At 59.6% G+C, this 17,940-nt stretch overlaps 3 protein-coding genes across 3 annotated transcripts; all 3 read right to left on the bottom strand.

The window, feature by feature from the left end:
• Positions 1-907: 907 nt before the first annotated feature.
• On the bottom strand, positions 908-2,062 carry LOC122676853 (ubiquitin carboxyl-terminal hydrolase 17-like protein 6; the record flags this gene model as incomplete). Its single annotated transcript, XM_043876405.1, has 1 exon — positions 908-2,062. A coding segment is annotated over exon 1 (1,155 nt), but the record flags the coding sequence as incomplete, so codon positions are not given.
• A 3,519-nt stretch (positions 2,063-5,581) lies between these two features.
• On the bottom strand, positions 5,582-10,624 carry LOC122676851 (ubiquitin carboxyl-terminal hydrolase 17-like protein 6; the record flags this gene model as incomplete). Its single annotated transcript, XM_043876404.1, has 3 exons — positions 10,599-10,624; positions 9,550-9,640; positions 5,582-6,577 (listed from the first exon to the last, which is right to left on the bottom strand). Coding segments are annotated over exons 1-3 (1,113 nt in total), but the record flags the coding sequence as incomplete, so codon positions are not given.
• Positions 10,625-14,912: 4,288 nt separating this feature from the next.
• On the bottom strand, positions 14,913-15,869 carry LOC122676850 (ubiquitin carboxyl-terminal hydrolase 17-like protein 6; the record flags this gene model as incomplete). The annotated part of the gene is made up of 1 exon (XM_043876403.1): positions 14,913-15,869. A coding segment is annotated over one exon (957 nt), but the record flags the coding sequence as incomplete, so codon positions are not given.
• Positions 15,870-17,940: the final 2,071 nt, after the last annotated feature.

The raw sequence follows: 17,940 nt of genomic DNA, 5'->3' as shown, positions 1-17,940 counted from the left end.
TCTCCTTGCTCGGCTGGCTGTGGGCGTACTGGGAGGCGTCTCCCTGCCGCGTCACTCACCAGAGGCCAGCGGTGCTGCCAGAGAATGCAGACGGGGAAAGAAAGGCAAACCCACACCCCAAGTCCCATCCAGAGAGGACTCTCCCAGCCCCGCAGAAGTGCGAGGCCCTCGGACCGTGCTCAGACCCGGTCACGCACCCCATCCTCTCCAGTAACTTCCCAGCAGAGCCAGCCCTCGAGAGCTCGGCCGCTCAGCACGATCCAGGTGAAGACCGTGGCCCCGGGCACACTGCAGGCCCCGCCTTTTTCCAGGAGGCTGCACCAGCCACACCGCCGAGAGGAACTCGCTCCTCGCTGGGAACGCTTGGTGCGTCACACAGGGCGAGCCGCACGCAGCGTGTGCCTGGGCTTCTGCAGGCATGTGCCTCAGAGCCTACCTACCGCCACAGGCCCAGAGATGGCCGCGGCTTCTTGTTCTTCCTCTTGGTCGCTCGGGCCCTCCCGCTGGCACAAGGGCTGTTGCCAACGCTCGTCGGGCCCGGAGGCGGGCTGTCGGTGCTGCAATGGCCGAGGCGGTCGTGCTCCTGTTCAGGCAGCTTGCCGTGTCTGCCTCCTCCGTGTGTGGACTGGTGAATCACGACTGCGCCGGCAGGCAGGGCCGACTGGATCTTCCGGAGGTCGAAGGCCGGCTTCGGCCGCTTGTGCTCTTGGAGGCGTCTCCACTGCTCTAAGCTGATTCCTTCGACCTCTGTGTCCCCCGGGGACACCTGGGACCCAGGAGCTCTGCCGCTGGCGTCTCCCGCAGGCTCCCCGGGGCCGGCGGGGTCAGGCTCCCCGGCGTGTGTGGGGTCAGCCGTGAGGGGGGCCGCGGGCCCTCCCCCAGCACCCCCTTGCCACGCACCCTCCCGGGAGTAGAAGAGCACGTAGGCGCTCTGGCTCAGGGCAGCACTCGCGTCACAGGCGCTCACCTTGGCATCGTCCATCTTATACCACTGGCCGTTGCCCGCTGGCACGTAGGAAAAGTAGTGTCCTCGCTCACAGCTCCACCCGGAGTGCACCAGCACGGCATAGAGCACGTAGGCCAGTGGCCCTGCCTTCCGCTCAGACGTGTAGGGCTGCAGGTCGAGGCACTGGGGATAGCGCACTTCCTGAGCCCTTTTGGCCCCGCTCACCTGTGTCAACCGCTTCAGCACCAGCACCAGGACCTGGGACGTGCTGTGCAAAGTCAACCTCTTGGTGGCAGGCACCTTCCGGAGACAAAGGCCACAGTCATAGGCGTTTTCAGCGTCCAGCTTCTCGGGCTTCACCAGCTCTCTCAGAGCTTGCTCCACACTCTGAGCCGCCGTGATATCCAGGCTGATGTCCAGATAAGGGTCGAACGTGTCCGAGACACCGAGGCAGTGGAGACACTGGATCTGAGACCTCCACGTCCCGCCGAAGATCTGCCGGATGAGGGTGGTGTCCTCGGAGGGATGGCCCGACGGCTGGGATGCACTCAAGCACCCTTGCTGCATGGCATTCAGAGTGAACATCAGAAACTCGTGGGCATCTTCCTGCCGGTGTGTGCGGAAGCCCGCCAGCAGGTCCTTGTGGGGCAGGATCACCTCTCCCGGGTGAAGGAGGGCTCGGGTCACGTGAGCTCGCATGGCACAGAGCGTGCAGGAGGTGCGGGCCGGACAGAGGGTGGCGTGCTGCTGGGACACCATCCAGCTGGCCAGGGGCGGCGTGTGGCTCAGACACTGCAGCGCTGCATTCACGTAGCAGGTGTTCCCCAGATTCTGAAGCCCAGCCCCGACCCCCCACGGCCCCCTCCAACTCAGGGCGACTTGGTGGCCAGGCGCCAGCCCTGCTGACCCAGGAGCCAAGTCACCCCGCTGGGGCCGCCCAACCGCCAGCGACGGCCCCTCAGGGACACAGGGTCCCCGAAGGGCATCCGCACCAGCGGCGCTGGGCCGACAACCTTGCCCTCCGGGGAAGACGTTGAAGGGAGACGGACACGCACCACCCCCGTGCGCCGAAGCAGCCCCCGGGTCTCTGCAATCAAGGCCCAAGAGTCTTTGCATCTCCTACCTGCAGCTGCACGACGAAGCCTCCTTCCCTCAGACGGTGCTTCTCTGAAAAAGGGCCTGGGCCCCGCCCCCTCGGGCCTTTGATGGCTTTCCCACAGCCCCACCCCCGCACGCACAAGCTCCTCATTGGCTGAGGCGTCCGAGGGCGTGCTCACTCCCACTCCCGACATCCCACCACCGACACTTTTCTCGGGGAATTCCCCATGACGAAGCCCCGCACGCACTTCCGATCTGGCCCTGCACCACAGGGCTCAGGATGCAAATGATTCGGGGGGGGCTTTGGCCTTCCAGACTTGCCTGCTAGAGAGTCACTGCAGGGCTTCCAAGTTCAGCACACACATGCGGGCTGGGGAGGAATTCCGTGGGCTCACCCTTCAGATCCTAACACACTTGTGGAAACATATGTCTGCCCACCTACCCTCTCCCCTTGAGGGGTCTCCCCAGCCCAGACCCCTGCCTGAGGACAACCCCTCCCCGGACAACAATAAACCCTTGCCTCAACTTTGCCCTCGACTGAGGTCCACTCCCATTTCGATGCTTTCTCACGAGCCACTCTTCTAGCGTTCAGGGTCCTAGCACCAAGAGATGCCGCGAGTGTGGCACATATGCTTTTCTCCCTTTGGGGCCGTTGGTCATGGTCCAAAGTGAGCTCTTTCAGAACGCCATAGGCTCCCTGCAGCTTTGGATTCTTTTCTTCAGCCCCTTTGCAATCTTAGTTGTCTTGTTCTTTATTTCTTCTTCTTTTTTTTTTTTCTGTGTATTCGTTCATTTTTTAATTTTTTTCTATGTTCTATTCATTTTATTATTTTTTTTTGCTTGTTTTTATTCTCTGTTTCTACTTTAATTATACTAGTTGACTTCGAGAGTCATCTTTCCTATGTAGGGGCTCAAAACGCACTATAACCTAAGGTATAAACAGACTTCCCTCCTGGAGGAGGATGACTGTGGGTTTCCTTCTTGGTGTGAGACATGTATGTTTGTTTGCTCTCCCGACCTCGACATTATGCTTGCCTTCCAGCACTATGGGCGATCCACAGTGCATGGGTTTCCCATAGCTGATGTGGTGATTCTGTTGATCCTTACTAGGAAAAGACGGTCCTGACCCCGCTTTCTTCCTTAGCCTACTGCACCCCTCCCACCTCCCGCTGCCCCATCCCATCCCAGGACCCTACTGCTTTGTGCTTTATGACGCACTTGCTCACAAACTTGCTGTCCTTTTGCCTCCTTCCTAGGGCACAGAGAAGCCAGATCAGCCAGTATCTGTCTCTCTTTTGCACGGATTTCCCCCAGCATCAGGCGACCTTCCCATTCCCTCTGCCACGCCATTCCAATCACCATTCTTCTCCTTCTTCTCCTGCTTCAACTTCTTCTCCTTCTCCAACTTCTTCACCTCCTTCCCTGTCTCCTTCTCCTTCTCCTTCCCCTTCTCCATCTTCTTCTTCTTCTCCATCTTCTTTCTTCTTCTTCTTCTTCTTCTTCTTCTTCTTCGTCTTCAGAGGGTGTGGATGGGGCAAGCAGTAAGTCCATTTGAGGCGATGGGGCAGAGGAAGATTGGTGGTGATAATGAGGGCGGCCTGTGTGTGGCTCGAATTCCTAGTCCAGGGCACGCTTGTTCGTGTTCTTGGGGGAAGATACTGCTCGTCATTCTTTTTCCTCTCTGCGTGTGGTGGGCACGGTGCTTTGTAGGTAACCATGCGGGGAGAAAAAGCCAGCGGAACATTCTCTGTTCCTTGCCAAGCCGACTAGCGCGGTCAGGAGCCACAGTTGTCCCTCTAGGTCTGAGATGCTAAATCGCTAATTGCAGGTCCACCGTTTGATGGAGGGTTTTGGGTTTGAAGCCGGCAACCAAGAGAAAGAAAGAAACCGCAAGGGGGGATCGATACGGGTCCTCGAGCGCCCCTCCACCAGGTCGCGGGATGACGAGGCAGGCGGGAAAGCAGCTAGGAAAGGACAGTTTCCCCACCGCGCCAGACCCTTCCGAGGCCGGCCGCGTCTCATCGCATCCAGCGCCGTTTGTCCGTGGCCAAGCTGGACGACACAACGGACTGACACATAGGATGGGCAGAGTCGGATGTCCAGTTGTCTAGCTCTCACGATCTAGGGCAGCCTTGGGTCTTTCCTCAGTGCGGGGAGGACCTTTGCTTTCAGAAAGGAACGGTTGCATGACCCATCTCCACTTAGGCCCCTGTGCCATGCTGGCGGAGAAGTTTCTTTGGGACTCATTGGGTCGCCCTTCTCCCCTTGGCCTTCGTGTTGGTGCCGGTGGTGCTGGTGGTGGTGCTCATGGCACGGTGAATCACTTGTCCCGTTTGGCACTTGGAGCTTCTGCAGCAGACTCCTTGCACCGGAAATGGAGCCCCAGGCAACTCTGCGCACGAGCGTCCCGCCGCTGACGAAGACATCCCTGCGTCATTCCTGCCGGAGGTCCCTTTCCCAGGTAGCACTACGCCTCCCAAGGACATTCCACCCATAGAGCCTGGTCGCCCATCTTCTCCCCGGACCCTGCTCGACGTTTGGGGCGTTTTCGAGAGCCTGACCGGCCAGAAGGAGACGATTCACGCACCTGCACCCGCTCCTCCCTGCCCCCTGGAGGGCTCAGGAGATCGTCTCCTTGCTCGGCTGGCTGTGGGCGTACTGGGAGGCGTCTCCCTGCCGCGTCACTCACCAGAGGCCAGCGGTGCTGCCAGAGAATGCAGACGGGGAAAGAAAGGCAAACCCACACCCCAAGTCCCATCCAGAGAGGACTCTCCCAGCCCCGCAGAAGTGCGAGGCCCTCGGACCGTGCTCAGACCCGGTCACGCACCCCATCCTCTCCAGTAACTTCCCAGCAGAGCCAGCCCTCGAGAGCTCGGCCGCTCAGCACGATCCAGGTGAAGACCGTGGCCCCGGGCACACTGCAGGCCCCGCCTTTTTCCAGGAGGCTGCACCAGCCACACCGCCGAGAGGAACTCGCTCCTCGCTGGGAACGCTTGGTGCGTCACACAGGGCGAGCCGCACGCAGCGTGTGCCTGGGCTTCTGCAGGCATGTGCCTCAGAGCCTACCTACCGCCACAGGCCCAGAGATGGCCGCGGCTTCTTGTTCTTCCTCTTGGTCGCTCGGGCCCTCCCGCTGGCACAAGGGCTGTTGCCAACGCTCGTCGGGCCCGGAGGCGGGCTGTCGGTGCTGCAATGGCCGAGGCGGTCGTGCTCCTGTTCAGGCAGCTTGCCGTGTCTGCCTCCTCCGTGTGTGGACTGGTGAATCACGACTGCGCCGGCAGGCAGGGCCGACTGGATCTTCCGGAGGTCGAAGGCCGGCTTCGGCCGCTTGTGCTCTTGGAGGCGTCTCCACTGCTCTAAGCTGATTCCTTCGACCTCTGTGTCCCCCGGGGACACCTGCGACCCAGGAGCTCTGCCGCTGGCGTCTCCCGCAGGCTCCCCGGGGCCGGCGGGGTCAGGCTCCCCGGCGTGTGTGGGGTCAGCCGTGAGGGGGGCCGCGGGCCCTCCCCCAGCACCCCCTTGCCACGCACCCTCCCGGGAGTAGAAGAGCACGTAGGCGCTCTGGCTCAGGGCAGCACTCGCGTCACAGGCGCTCACCTTGGCATCGTCCATCTTATACCACTGGCCGTTGCCCGCTCGCACGTAGGAAAAGTAGTGTCCTCGCTCACAGCTCCACCCGGAGTGCACCAGCACGGCATAGAGCACGTAGGCCAGTGGCCCTGCCTTCCGCTCAGACGTGTAGGGCTGCAGGTCGAGGCACTGGGGATAGCGCACTTCCTGAGCCCTTTTGGCCCCGCTCACCTGTGTCAACCGCTTCAGCACCAGCACCAGGACCTGGGACGTGCTGTGCAAAGTCAACCTCTTGGTGGCAGGCACCTTCCGGAGACAAAGGCCACAGTCATAGGCGTTTTCAGCATCCAGCTTCTCGGGCTTCACCAGCTCTCTCAGAGCTTGCTCCACACTCTGAGCCGCCGTGATATCCAGGCTGATGTCCAGATAAGGGTCGAACGTGTCCGAGACACCGAGGCAGTGGAGACACTGGATCTGAGACCTCCACGTCCCGCCGAAGATCTGCCGGATGAGGGTGGTGTCCTCGGAGGGATGGCCCGACGGCTGGGATGCACTCAAGCACCCTTGCTGCATGGCATTCAGAGTGAACATCAGAAACTCGTGGGCATCTTCCTGCCGGTGTGTGTGGAAGCCCGCCAGCAGGTCCTTGTGGGGCAGGATCACCTCTCCCGGGTGAAGGAGGGCTCGGGTCACGTGAGCTCGCATGGCACAGAGCGTGCAGGAGGTGCGGGCCGGACAGAGGGTGGCGTGCTGCTGGGACACCATCCAGCTGGCCAGGGGCGGCGTGTGGCTCAGACACTGCAGCGCTGCATTCACGTAGCAGGTGTTCCCCAGATTCTGAAGCCCAGCCCCGACCCCCCACGGCCCCCTCCAACTCAGGGCGACTTGGTGGCCAGGCGCCAGCCCTGCTGACCCAGGAGCCAAGTCACCCCACTGGGGCCGCCCAACCGCCAGCGACGGCCCCTCAGGGACACAGGGTCCCCGAAGGGCATCCGCACCAGCGGCGCTGGGCCGACAACCTTGCCCTCCGGGGAAGACGTTGAAGGGAGACGGACACGCACCACCCCCGTGCGCCGAAGCAGCCCCCGGGTCTCTGCAATCAAGGCCCACGAGTCTTTGCATCTCCTACCTGCAGCTGCACGACGACGCCTCCTTCCCTCAGACGGTGCTTCTCTGAAAAAGGGCCTGGGCCCCGCCCCCTCGGGCCTTTGATGGCTTTCCCACAGCCCCACCCCCGCACGCACAAGCTCCTCATTGGCTGAGGCGTCCGAGGGCGTGCTCACTCCCACTCCCGACATCCCACCACCGACACTTTTCTCGGGGAATTCCCCATGACGAAGCCCCGCACGCACTTCCGATCTGGCCCTGCACCACAGGGCTCAGGATGCAAATGATTCGGGGGGGGCTTTGGCCTTCCAGACTTGCCTGCTAGAGAGTCACTGCAGGGCTTCCAAGTTCAGCACACACATGCGGGCTGGGGAGGAATTCCGTGGGCTCACCCTTCAGATCCTAACACACTTGTGGAAACATATGTCTGCCCACCTACCCTCTCCCCTTGAGGGGTCTCCCCACCCCAGACCCCTGCCTGAGGACAACCCCTCCCCGGACAACAATAAACCCTTGCCTCAACTTTGCCCTCGACTGAGGTCCACTCCCATTTCGATGCTTTCTCACGAGCCACACTTCTAGCGTTCAGGGTCCTAGCACCAAGAGATGCCGCGAGTGTGGCACATATGCTTTTCTCCCTTTGGGGCTGTTGGTCATGGTCCAAAGTGAGCTCTTTCAGAACGCCATAGGCTCGCTGCAACTTTCGATTCATTTCTTCAGCCCCTTTGCAATCTTAGTTTTCTTGTTCTCTATTTCTTCTTCTTTTTTTTTTCTCTGTGTATTCGTTCATTTTCTAATTTTTTTCTATGTTCTATTCATTTTATTATTTTTTTTGCTTGTTTTTATTCTCTGTTTCTACTTTAATCATACTAGTTGACTTCGAGAGTCATCTTTCCTATGTAGGGGCTCAAAACGCACTATAACTTAAGGTATAAACAGACTTCCCTCCTGGAGGAGGATGACTGTGGGTTTCCTTCTTGGTGTGAGACATGTATGTTTGTTTGCTCTCCCGACCTCGACATTATGCTTGCCTTCCAGCACTATGGGCGATCCACAGTGCATGGGTTTCCCATAGCTGATGTGGTGATTCTGTTGATCCTTACAAGGAAAAGACGGTCCTGACCCCGCTTTCTTCCTTAGCCTATTGCACCCCTCCCACCTCCCGCTGCCCCATCCCATCCCAGGACCCTACTGCTTTGTGCTTTATGACGCACTTGCTCACAAACTTACTGTCCCTTTGCCTCCTTCCTAGGGCACAGAGAAGCCAGATCAGCCAGTATCTGTCTCTCTTTTGCACGGATTTCCCCCAGCATCAGGCGACCTTCCCATTCCCTCTGCCACGCCATTCCAATCACCATTCTTCTCCTTCTTCTCCTGCTTCAACTTCTTCTCCTTCTCCAACTTCTTCACCTCTTTCCCTGTCTCCTTCTCCTTCTCCTTCCCCTTCTCCATCTTCTTCTTCTTCTCCATCTTCTTTCTTCTTCTTCTTCTTCTTCTTCTTCTTCTTCTTCTTCGTCTTCAGAGGGTGTGGATGGGGCAAGCAGTAAGTCCATTTGAGGCGATGGGGCAGAGGAAGATTGGTGGTGATAATGAGGGCGGCCTGTGTGTGGCTCGAATTCCTAGTCCAGGGCACGCTTGTTCGTGTTCTTGGGGGAAGATACTGCTCGTCATTCTTTTTCCTCTCTGCGTGTGGTGGGCACGGTGCTTTGTAGGTAACCATGCGGGGAGAAAAAGCCAGCGGAACATTCTCTGTTCCTTGCCAATCCGACTAGCGCGGTCAGGAGCCACAGTTGTCCCTCTAGGTCTGAGATGCTAAATCGCTAATTGCAGGTCCACCGTTTGATGGAGGGTTTTGGGTTTGAAGCCGGCAACCAAGAGAAAGAAAGAAACCGCAAGGGGGGATCGATACGGGTCCTCGAGCGCCCCTCCACCAGGTCGCGGGATGACGAGGCAGGCGGGAAAGCAGCTAGGAAAGGACAGTTTCCCCACCGCCCCAGACCCTTCCGAGGCCGGCCGCGTCTCATCGCATCCAGCCGCGTTTGTCCGTGGCCAAGCTGGACGACACAACGGACTGACACATAGGATGGGCAGAGTCGGATGTCCAGTTGTCTAGCTCTCACGATCTAGGGCAGCCTTGGGTCTTTCCTCAGTGCGGGGAGGACCTTTGCTTTCAGAAAGGAACGGTTGCATGACCCATCTCCACTTAGGCCCCTGTGCCATGCTGGCGGAGAAGTTTCTTTGGGACTCATTGGGTCGCCCTTCTCCCCTTGGCCTTCGTGTTGGTGCCGGTGGTGCTGGTGGTGGTGCTCATGGCACGGTGAATCACTTGTCCCGTTTGGCACTTGAAGCTTCTGCAGCAGACTCCTTGCACCGGGAATGGAGCCCCAGGCAACTCTGCGCACGAGCGTCCCGCCGCTGACGAAGACATCCCCGCCTCATTCCTGCCGGAGGTCCCTTTCCCAGGTGGCACTACGCCTCCCAAGGACATTCCACCCATAGAGCCTGGTCGCCCATCTTCTCCCCGGACCCTGCTCGACGTTTGGGGCGTTTTCGAGAGCCTGACCGGCCAGAAGGAGAAATTCACGCACCTGCACCCGCTCCTCCCTGCCCCCTGGAGGGCTCAGGAGATCGTCTCCTTGCTCGGCTGGCTGTGGGCGTACTGGGAGGCGTCTCCCTGCCGCGTCACTCACCAGAGGCCAGCGGTGCGGCCAGAGAATGCAGACGGGGAAAGAAAGGCAAACCCACACCCCAAGTCCCATCCAGAGAGGACTCTCCCAGCCCCGCAGAAGTGCGAGGCCCTCGGACCGTGCTCAGACCCGCTCACGCACCCCATCCTCTCCAGAAACTTCCCAGCAGAGCCAGCCCTCGAGAGCTCGGCCGCTCAGCACGATCCAGGTGAAGACCGGGGCCCCGGGCACACTGCAGGCCCCGCCTTTTTCCAGGAGGCTGCACCAGCCACACCGCCGAGAGGAACTCGCTCCTCGCCGGGAACTCTTCGTGCGTCACACAGGGCGTGCCGCACGCAGAGTGTGCCTGGGCTTCTGCAGGCATGTGCCTCAGAGCCTACCTACCGCCACAGCCCCAGAGATGGCCGCGGCTTCTTGTTCTTCCTCTTGGTCGCTCGGGCCCTCCCGCTGGCACAAGGGCCGTTGCCAACGCTCGTCGGGCCCGGAGGCGGGCTGTCCGTGCTAGGCCGGTCGAGCCGGTCGTGCTCCTGTTCAGGCAGCTTGCCGTGTCTGCCTCCTCCGTGTGTGGACTGGTGAATCACGACTGCGCCGGCAGGCAGGGCCGACTGGATCTTCCGGAGGTCGAAGGCCGGCTTCGGCCGCTTGTGCTCTTGGAGGCGTCTCCACTGCTCTAAGCTGATTCCTTCGACCTCTGTGTCCCCCGGGGACACCTGCGACCCAGGAGCTCTGCCGCTGGCGTCTCCCGCAGGCTCCCCGGGGCCGGCGGGGTCAGGCTCCCCGGCGTGTGTGGGGTCAGCCGTGAGGGGGGCCGCGGGCCCTCCCCCAGCACCCCCTTGCCACGCACCCTCCCGGGAGTAGAAGAGCACGTAGGCGCTCTGGCTCAGGGCAGCACTCGCGTCACAGGCGCTCACCTTGGCATCGTCCATCTTATACCACTGGCCGTTGCCCGCTCGCACGTAGGAAAAGTAGTGTCCTCGCTCACAGCTCCACCCGGAGTGCACCAGCACGGCATAGAGCACGTAGGCCAGTGGCCCTGCCTTCCGCTCAGACGTGTAGGGCTGCAGGTCGAGGCACTGGGGATAGCACACTTCCTGAGCCCTTTTGGCCCTGCTCACCTGTGTCAACGGCTTCAGCACCAGCACCAGGACCTGGGACGTGCTGTGCAAAGTCAACCTCTTGGTGGCAGGCACCTTGCGGAGACAAAGGCCACAGTCATAGGCGTTTTCAGCGTCCAGCTTCTCGGGCTTCACCAGCTCTCTCAGAGCTTGCTCCACACTCTGAGCCGCCGTGATATCCAGGCTGATGTCCAGATAAGGGTCGAACGTGTCCGAGACACCGAGGCAGTGGAGACACTGGATCTGAGACCTCCACGTCCCGCCGAAGATCTGCCGGATGAGGGTGGTGTCCTCGGAGGGATGGCCCGACGGCTGGGATGCACTCAAGCACCCTTGCTGCATGGCATTCAGAGTGAACATCAGAAACTCGTGGGCATCTTCCTGCCGGTGTGTGTGGAAGCCCGCCAGCAGGTCCTTGTGGGGCAGGATCACCTCTCCCGGGTGAAGGAGGGCTCGGGTCACGTGAGCTCGCATGGCACAGAGCGTGCAGGAGGTGCGGGCCGGACAGAGGGTGGCGTGCTGCTGGGACACCATCCAGCTGGCCAGGGGCGGCGTGTGGCTCAGACACTGCAGCGCTGCATTCACGTAGCAGGTGTTCCCCAGATTCTGAAGCCCAGCCCCGACCCCCCACGGCCCCCTCCAACTCAGGGCGACTTGGTGGCCAGGCGCCAGCCCTGCTGACCCAGGAGCCAAGTCACCCCGCTGGGGCCGCCCAACCGCCGGCGACGGCCCCTCAGGGACACAGGGTCCCCGAAGGGCATCCGCACCAGCGGCGCTGGGCCGACAACCTTGCCCTCCGGGGAAGACGTTGAAGGGAGACGGACACGCACCACCCCCGTGCGCCGAAGCAGCCCCCGGGTCTCTGCAATCAAGGCCCACGAGTCTTTGCATCTCCTACCTGCAGCTGCACGACGACGCCTCCTTCCCTCAGACGGTGCTTCTCTGAAAAAGGGCCTGGGCCCCGCCCCCTCGGGCCTTTGATGGCTTTCCCACAGCCCCACCCCCGCACGCACAAGCTCCTCATTGGCTGAGGCGTCCGAGGGCGTGCTCACTCCCACTCCCGACATCCCACCACCGACACTTTTCTCGGGGAATTCCCCATGACGAAGCCCCGCACGCACTTCCGATCTGGCCCTGCACCACAGGGCTCAGGATGCAAATGATTCGGGGGGGGCTTTGGCCTTCCAGACTTGCCTGCTAGAGAGTCACTGCAGGGCTTCCAAGTTCAGCACACACATGCGGGCTGGGGAGGAATTCCGTGGGCTCACCCTTCAGATCCTAACACACTTGTGGAAACATATGTCTGCCCACCTACCCTCTCCCCTTGAGGGGTCTCCCCAGCCCAGACCGCTGCCTGAGGACAACCCCTCCCCGGACAACAATAAACCCTTGCCTCAACTTTGCCCTCGACTGAGGTCCACTCCCATTTCGATGCTTTCTCACGAGCCACTCTTCTAGCGTTCAGGGTCCTAGCACCAAGAGATGCCGCGAGTGTGGCACATATGCTTTTCTCCCTTTGGGGCCGTTGGTCATGGTCCAAAGTGAGCTCTTTCAGAAAGACATAGGCTCGCTGCAGCTTTGGATTCATTTCTTCAGCCCCTTTGCAATCTTAGTTGTCTTGTTCTTTATTTCTTCTTCTTTTTTTTTTTCTCTGTGTATTCGTTCATTTTCTAATTTTTTTCTATGTTCTATTCATTTTATTATTTTTTTTTGCTTGTTTTTATTCTCTGTTTCTACTTTAATTATACAAGTTGACTTCGAGAGTCATCTTTCCTATGTAGGGGCTCAAAACGCACTATAACTTAAGGTATAAACAGACTTCCCTCCTGGAGGAGGATGACTGTGGGTTTCCTTCTTGGTGTGAGACATGTATGTTTGTTTGCTCTCCCGACCTCGACATTATGCTTGCCTTCCAGCACTACGGGCGATCCACAGTGCATGGGTTTCCCATAGCTGATGTGGTGATTCTGTTGATCCTTACTAGGAAAAGACGGTCCTGACCCCGCTTTCTTCCTTAGCCTATTGCACCCCTCCCACCTCCCGCTGCCCCATCCCATCCCAGGACCCTACTGCTTTGTGCTTTATGACGCACTTGCTCACAAACTTGCTGTCCCTTTGCCTCCTTCCTAGGGCACAGAGAAGCCAGATCAGCCAGTATCTGTCTCTCTTTTGCACGGATTTCCCCCAGCATCAGGCGACCTTCCCATTCCCTCTGCCACGCCATTCCAATCACCATTCTTCTCCTTCTTCTCCTGCTTCAACTTCTTCTCCTTCTCCAACTTCTTCACCTCCTTCCCTGTCTCCTTCTCCTTCTCCTTCCCCTTCTCCATCTTCTTCTTCTTCTTCTTCTTCTTCTTCTTCTTCTTCGTCTTCAGAGGGTGTGGATGGGGCAAGCAGTAAGTCCATTTGAGGCGATGGGGTAGAGGAAGATTGGTGGTGATAATGAGGGCGGCCTGTGTGTGGCTCGAATTCCTAGTCCAGGGCACGCTTGTTCGTGTTCTTGGGGAAAGATACTGCTCGTCATTCTTTTTCCTCTCTGCGTGTGGTGGGCACGGTGCTTTGTAGGTAACCATGCGGGGAGAAAAAGCCAGCGGAACATTCTCCGTTCCTTGCCAAGCCGACTAGCGCGGTCAGGAGCCACAGTTGTCCCTCTAGGTCTGAGATGCTAAATCGCTAATTGCAGGTCCACCGTTTGATGGAGGGTTTTGGGTTTGAAGCCGGCAACCAAGAGAAAGAAAGAAACCGCAAGGGGGGATCGATACGGGTCCTCGAGCGCCCCTCCACCAGGTCGCGGGATGACGAGGCAGGCGGGAAAGCAGCTAGGAAAGGACAGTTTCCCCACCGCCCCAGACCCTTCCGAGGCCGGCCGCGTCTCATCGCATCCAGCCGCGTTTGTCCGTGGCCAAGCTGGACGACACAACGGACTGACACATATGATGGGCAGAGTCGGATGTCCAGTCGTCTAGCTCTCACGATCTAGGGCAGCCTTGGGTGTTTCCTCAGTGCGGGGAGGACCTTTGCTTTCAGAAAGGAACGGTTGCATGACCCATCTCCACTTAGGCCCCTGTGCCATGCTGGCGGAGAAGTTTCTTTGGGACTCATTGGGTCGCCCTTCTCCCCTTGGCCTTCGTGTTGGTGCCGGTGGTGCTGGTGGTGGTGCTCATGGCACGGTGAATCACTTGTCCCGTTTGGCACTTGGAGCTTCTGCAGCAGACTCCTTGCACCGGAAATGGAGCCCCAGGCAACTCTGCGCACGAGCATCCCGCCGCTGACGTAGACATCCCTGCGTCATTCCTGCCGGAGGTCCCTTTCCCAGGTAGCACTACGCCTCCCAAGGACATTCCACCCATAGAGCCTGGTCGCCCATCTTCTCCCCGGACCCTGCTCGACGTTTGGGGCGTTTTCGAGAGCCTGACCGGCCAGAAGGAGACGATTCACGCACCTGCACCCGCTCCTCCCTGCCCCCTGGAGGGCTCAGGAGATCGTCTCCTTGCTCGGCTGGCTGTGGGCGTACTGGGAGGCGTCTCCCTGCCGCGTCACTCACCAGAGGCCAGCGGTGCGGCCAGAGAATGCAGACGGGGAAAGAAAGGCAAACCCACACCCCAAGTCCCATCCAGAGAGGACTCTCCCAGCCCCGCAGAAGTGCGAGGCCCTCGGACCGTGCTCAGACCCGCTCACGCACCCCATCCTCTCCAGTAACTTCCCAGCAGAGCCAGCCCTCGAGAGCTCGGCCGCTCAGCACGATCCAGGTGAAGACCGTGGCCCCGGGCACACTGCAGGCCCCGCCTTTTTCCAGGAGGCTGCACCAGCCACACCGCCGAGAGGAACTCACTCCTCGCTGGGAACGCTTGGTGGGTCACACAGGGCGAGCCGCACGCAGCGTGTGCCTGGGCTTCTGCAGGCATGTGCCTCAGAGCCTACCTACCGCCACAGGCCCAGAGATGGCCGCGGCTTCTTGTTCTTCCTCTTGGTCGCTCGGGCCCTCCCGCTGGCACAAGGGCTGTTGCCAACGCTCGTCGGGCCCGGAGGCGGGCTGTCGGTGCTGCAATGGCCGAGGCGGTCGTGCTCCTGTTCAGGCAGCTTGCCGTGTCTGCCTCCTCCGTGTGTGGACTGGTGAATCACGACTGCGCCGGCAGGCAGGGTCGACTGGATCGTCCGGAGGTCGAAGGCCGGCTTCGGCCGCTTGTGCTCTTGGAGGCGTCTCCACTGCTCTAAGCTGATTCCTTCGACGTCTGTGCCCCCCCGGGACACCTGCGACCCAGGAGCTCTGCCGCTGGCGTCTCCCGCAGGCTCCCCGGGGCCGGCGGGGTCAGGCTCCCCGGCGTGTGTGGGGTCAGCCGTGAGGGGGGCCGCGGGCCCTCCCCCAGCACCCCCTTGCCACGCACCCTCCCGGGAGTAGAAGAGCACGTAGGCACTCTGGCTTAGGGCAGCACTCGCGTCACAGGCGCTCACCTTGGCATCGTCCATCTTATACCACTGGCCGTTGCCCGCTCGCACGTAGGAAAAGTAGTGTCCTCGCTCACAGCTCCACCCGGAGTGCACCAGCACGGCATAGAGCACGTAGGCCAGTGGCCCTGCCTTCCGCTCAGACGTGTAGGGCTGCAGGTCGAGGCACTGGGGATAGCACACTTCCTGAGCCCTTTTGGCCCTGCTCACCTGTGTCAACGGCTTCAGCACCAGCACCAGGACCTGGGACGTGCTGTGCAAAGTCAACCTCTTGGTGGCAGGCACCTTCCGGAGACAAAGGCCACAGTCATAGGCGTTTTCAGCGTCCAGCTTCTCGGGCTTCACCAGCTCTCTCAGAGCTTGCTCCACACTCTGAGCCGCCGTGATATCCAGGCTGATGTCCAGATAAGGGTCGAACGTGTCCGAGACACCGAGGCAGTGGAGACACTGGATCTGAGACCTCCACGTCCCGCCGAAGATCTGCCGGATGAGGGTGGTGTCCTCGGAGGGATGGCCCGACGGCTGGGATGCACTCAAGCACCCTTGCTGCATGGCATTCAGAGTGAACATCAGAAACTCGTGGGCATCTTCCTGCCGGTGTGTGTGGAAGCCCGCCAGCAGGTCCTTGTGGGGCAGGATCACCTCTCCCGGGTGAAGGAGGGCTCGGGTCACGTGAGCTCGCATGGCACAGAGCGTGCAGGAGGTGCGGGCCGGACAGAGGGTGGCGTGCTGCTGGGACACCATCCAGCTGGCCAGGGGCAGCGTGTGGCTCAGACACTGCAGCGCTGCATTCACGTAGCAGGTGTTCCCCAGATTCTGAAGCCCAGCCCCGACCCCCCACGGCCCCCTCCAACTCAGGGCGACTTGGTGGCCAGGCGCCAGCCCTGCTGACCCAGGAGCCAAGTCACCCCGCTGGGGCCGCCCAACCGCCGGCGACGGCCCCTCAGGGACACAGGGTCCCCGAAGGGCATCCGCACCAGCGACGCTGGGCCGACAACCTTGCCCTCCGGGGAAGACGTTGAAGGGAGACGGACACGCACCACCCCCGTGCGCCGAAGCAGCCCCCGGGTCTCTGCAGTCAAGGCCCACGAGTCTTTGCATCTCCTACCTGCAGCTGCACGACGACGCCTCCTTCCCTCAGACGGTGCTTCTCTGAAAAAGGGCCGGGGCCCCGCCCCCTCGGGCCTTTGATGGCTTTCCCACAGCCCCACCCCCGCACGCACAAGCTCCTCATTGGCTGAGGCGTCCGAGGGCGTGCTCACTCCCACTCCCGACATCCCACCACCGACACTTTTCTCGGGGAATTCCCCATGACGAAGCCCCGCACGCACTTCCGATCTGGCCCTGCACCACAGGGCTCAGGATGCAAATGATTCGGGGGGGGCTTTGGCCTTCCAGACTTGCCTGCTAGAGAGTCACTGCAGGGCTTCCAAGTTCAGCACACACATGCGGGCTGGGGAGGAATTCCGTGGGCTCACCCTTCAGATCCTAACACACTTGTGGAAACATATGTCTGCCCACCTACCCTCTCCCCTTGAGGGGTCTCCCCACCCCAGACCCCTGCCTGAGGACAACCCCTCCCCGGACAACAATAAACCCTTGCCTCAACTTTGCCCTCGACTGAGGTCCACTCCCATTTCGATGCTTTCTCACGAGCCACTCTTCTAGCGTTCAGGGTCCTAGCACCAAGAGATGCCGCGAGTGTGGCACATATGCTTTTCTCCCTTTGGGGCCGTTGGTCATGGTCCAAAGTGAGCTCTTTCAGAACGCCATAGGCTCGCTGCAGCTTTGGATTCATTTCTTCAGCCCCCTTGCAATCTTAGTTGTCTTGTTCTTTATTTCTTCTTCTTTTTTTTTTTCTGTGTATTCGTTCATTTTCTAATTTTTTTCTATGTTCTATTCATTTTATTATTTTTTTTGCTTGTTTTTATTCTCTGTTTCTACTTTAATTATACTAGTTGACTTCGAGAGTCATCTTTCCTATGTAGGGGCTCAAAACGCACTATAACTTGAGGTATAAACAGACTTCCCTCCTGGAGGAGGATGACTGTGGGTTTCCTTCTTGGTGTGAGACATGTATGTTTGTTTGCTCTCCCGACCTCGACATTATGCTTGCCTTCCAGCACTACGGGCGATCCACAGTGCATGGGTTTCCCATAGCTGATGTGGTGATTCTGTTGATCCTTACTAGGAAAAGACGGTCCTGACCCCGCTTTCTTCCTTAGCCTACTGCACCCCTCCCACCTCCCGCTGCCCCATCCCATCCCAGGACCCTACTGCTTTGTGCTTTATGACGCACTTGCTCACAAACTTGCTGTCCTTTTGCCTCCTTCCTAGGGCACAGAGAAGCCAGATCAGACAGTATCTGTCTCTCTTTTGCACGGATTTCCCCCAGCATCAGGCGACCTTCCCATTCCCTCTGCCACGCCATTCCAATCACCATTTTTCTCCTTCTTCTCCTGCTTCAACTTCTTCTCCTTCTCCAACTTCTTCACCTCCTTCCCTGTCTCCTTCTCCTTCTCCTTCCCCTTCTCCATCTTCTTCTTCTTCTCCATCTTCTTTCTTCTTCTTCTTCTTCTTCTTCTTCTTCTTCGTCTTCAGAGGGTGTGGATGGGGCAAGCAGTAAGTCCATTTGAGGCAATGGGGCAGAGGAAGATTGGTGGTGATAATGAGGGCGGCCTGTGTGTGGCTCGAATTCCTAGTCCAGGGCACGCTTGTTCGTGTTCTTTGGGGAAGATACTGCTCGTCATTCTTTTTCCTCTCTGCGTGTGGTGGGCACGGTGCTTTGTAGGTAACCATGCGGGGAGAAAAAGCCAGCGGAACATTCTCTGTTCCTTGCCAAGCCGACTAGCGCGGTCAGGAGCCACAGTTTCCCCTCTAGGTCTGAGATGCTAAATCGCTAATTGCAGGTCCACCGTTTGATGGAGGGTTTTGGGTTTGAAGCCGGCAACCAAGAGAAAGAAAGAAACCG

This window comes from Cervus elaphus, chromosome 20 (genome assembly GCF_910594005.1).
Source record: "Cervus elaphus chromosome 20, mCerEla1.1, whole genome shotgun sequence".
Classification (NCBI taxonomy): Eukaryota; Metazoa; Chordata; class Mammalia; order Artiodactyla; family Cervidae; genus Cervus; species Cervus elaphus.
This window is presented reverse-complemented; position numbering and strand designations above follow the sequence as displayed.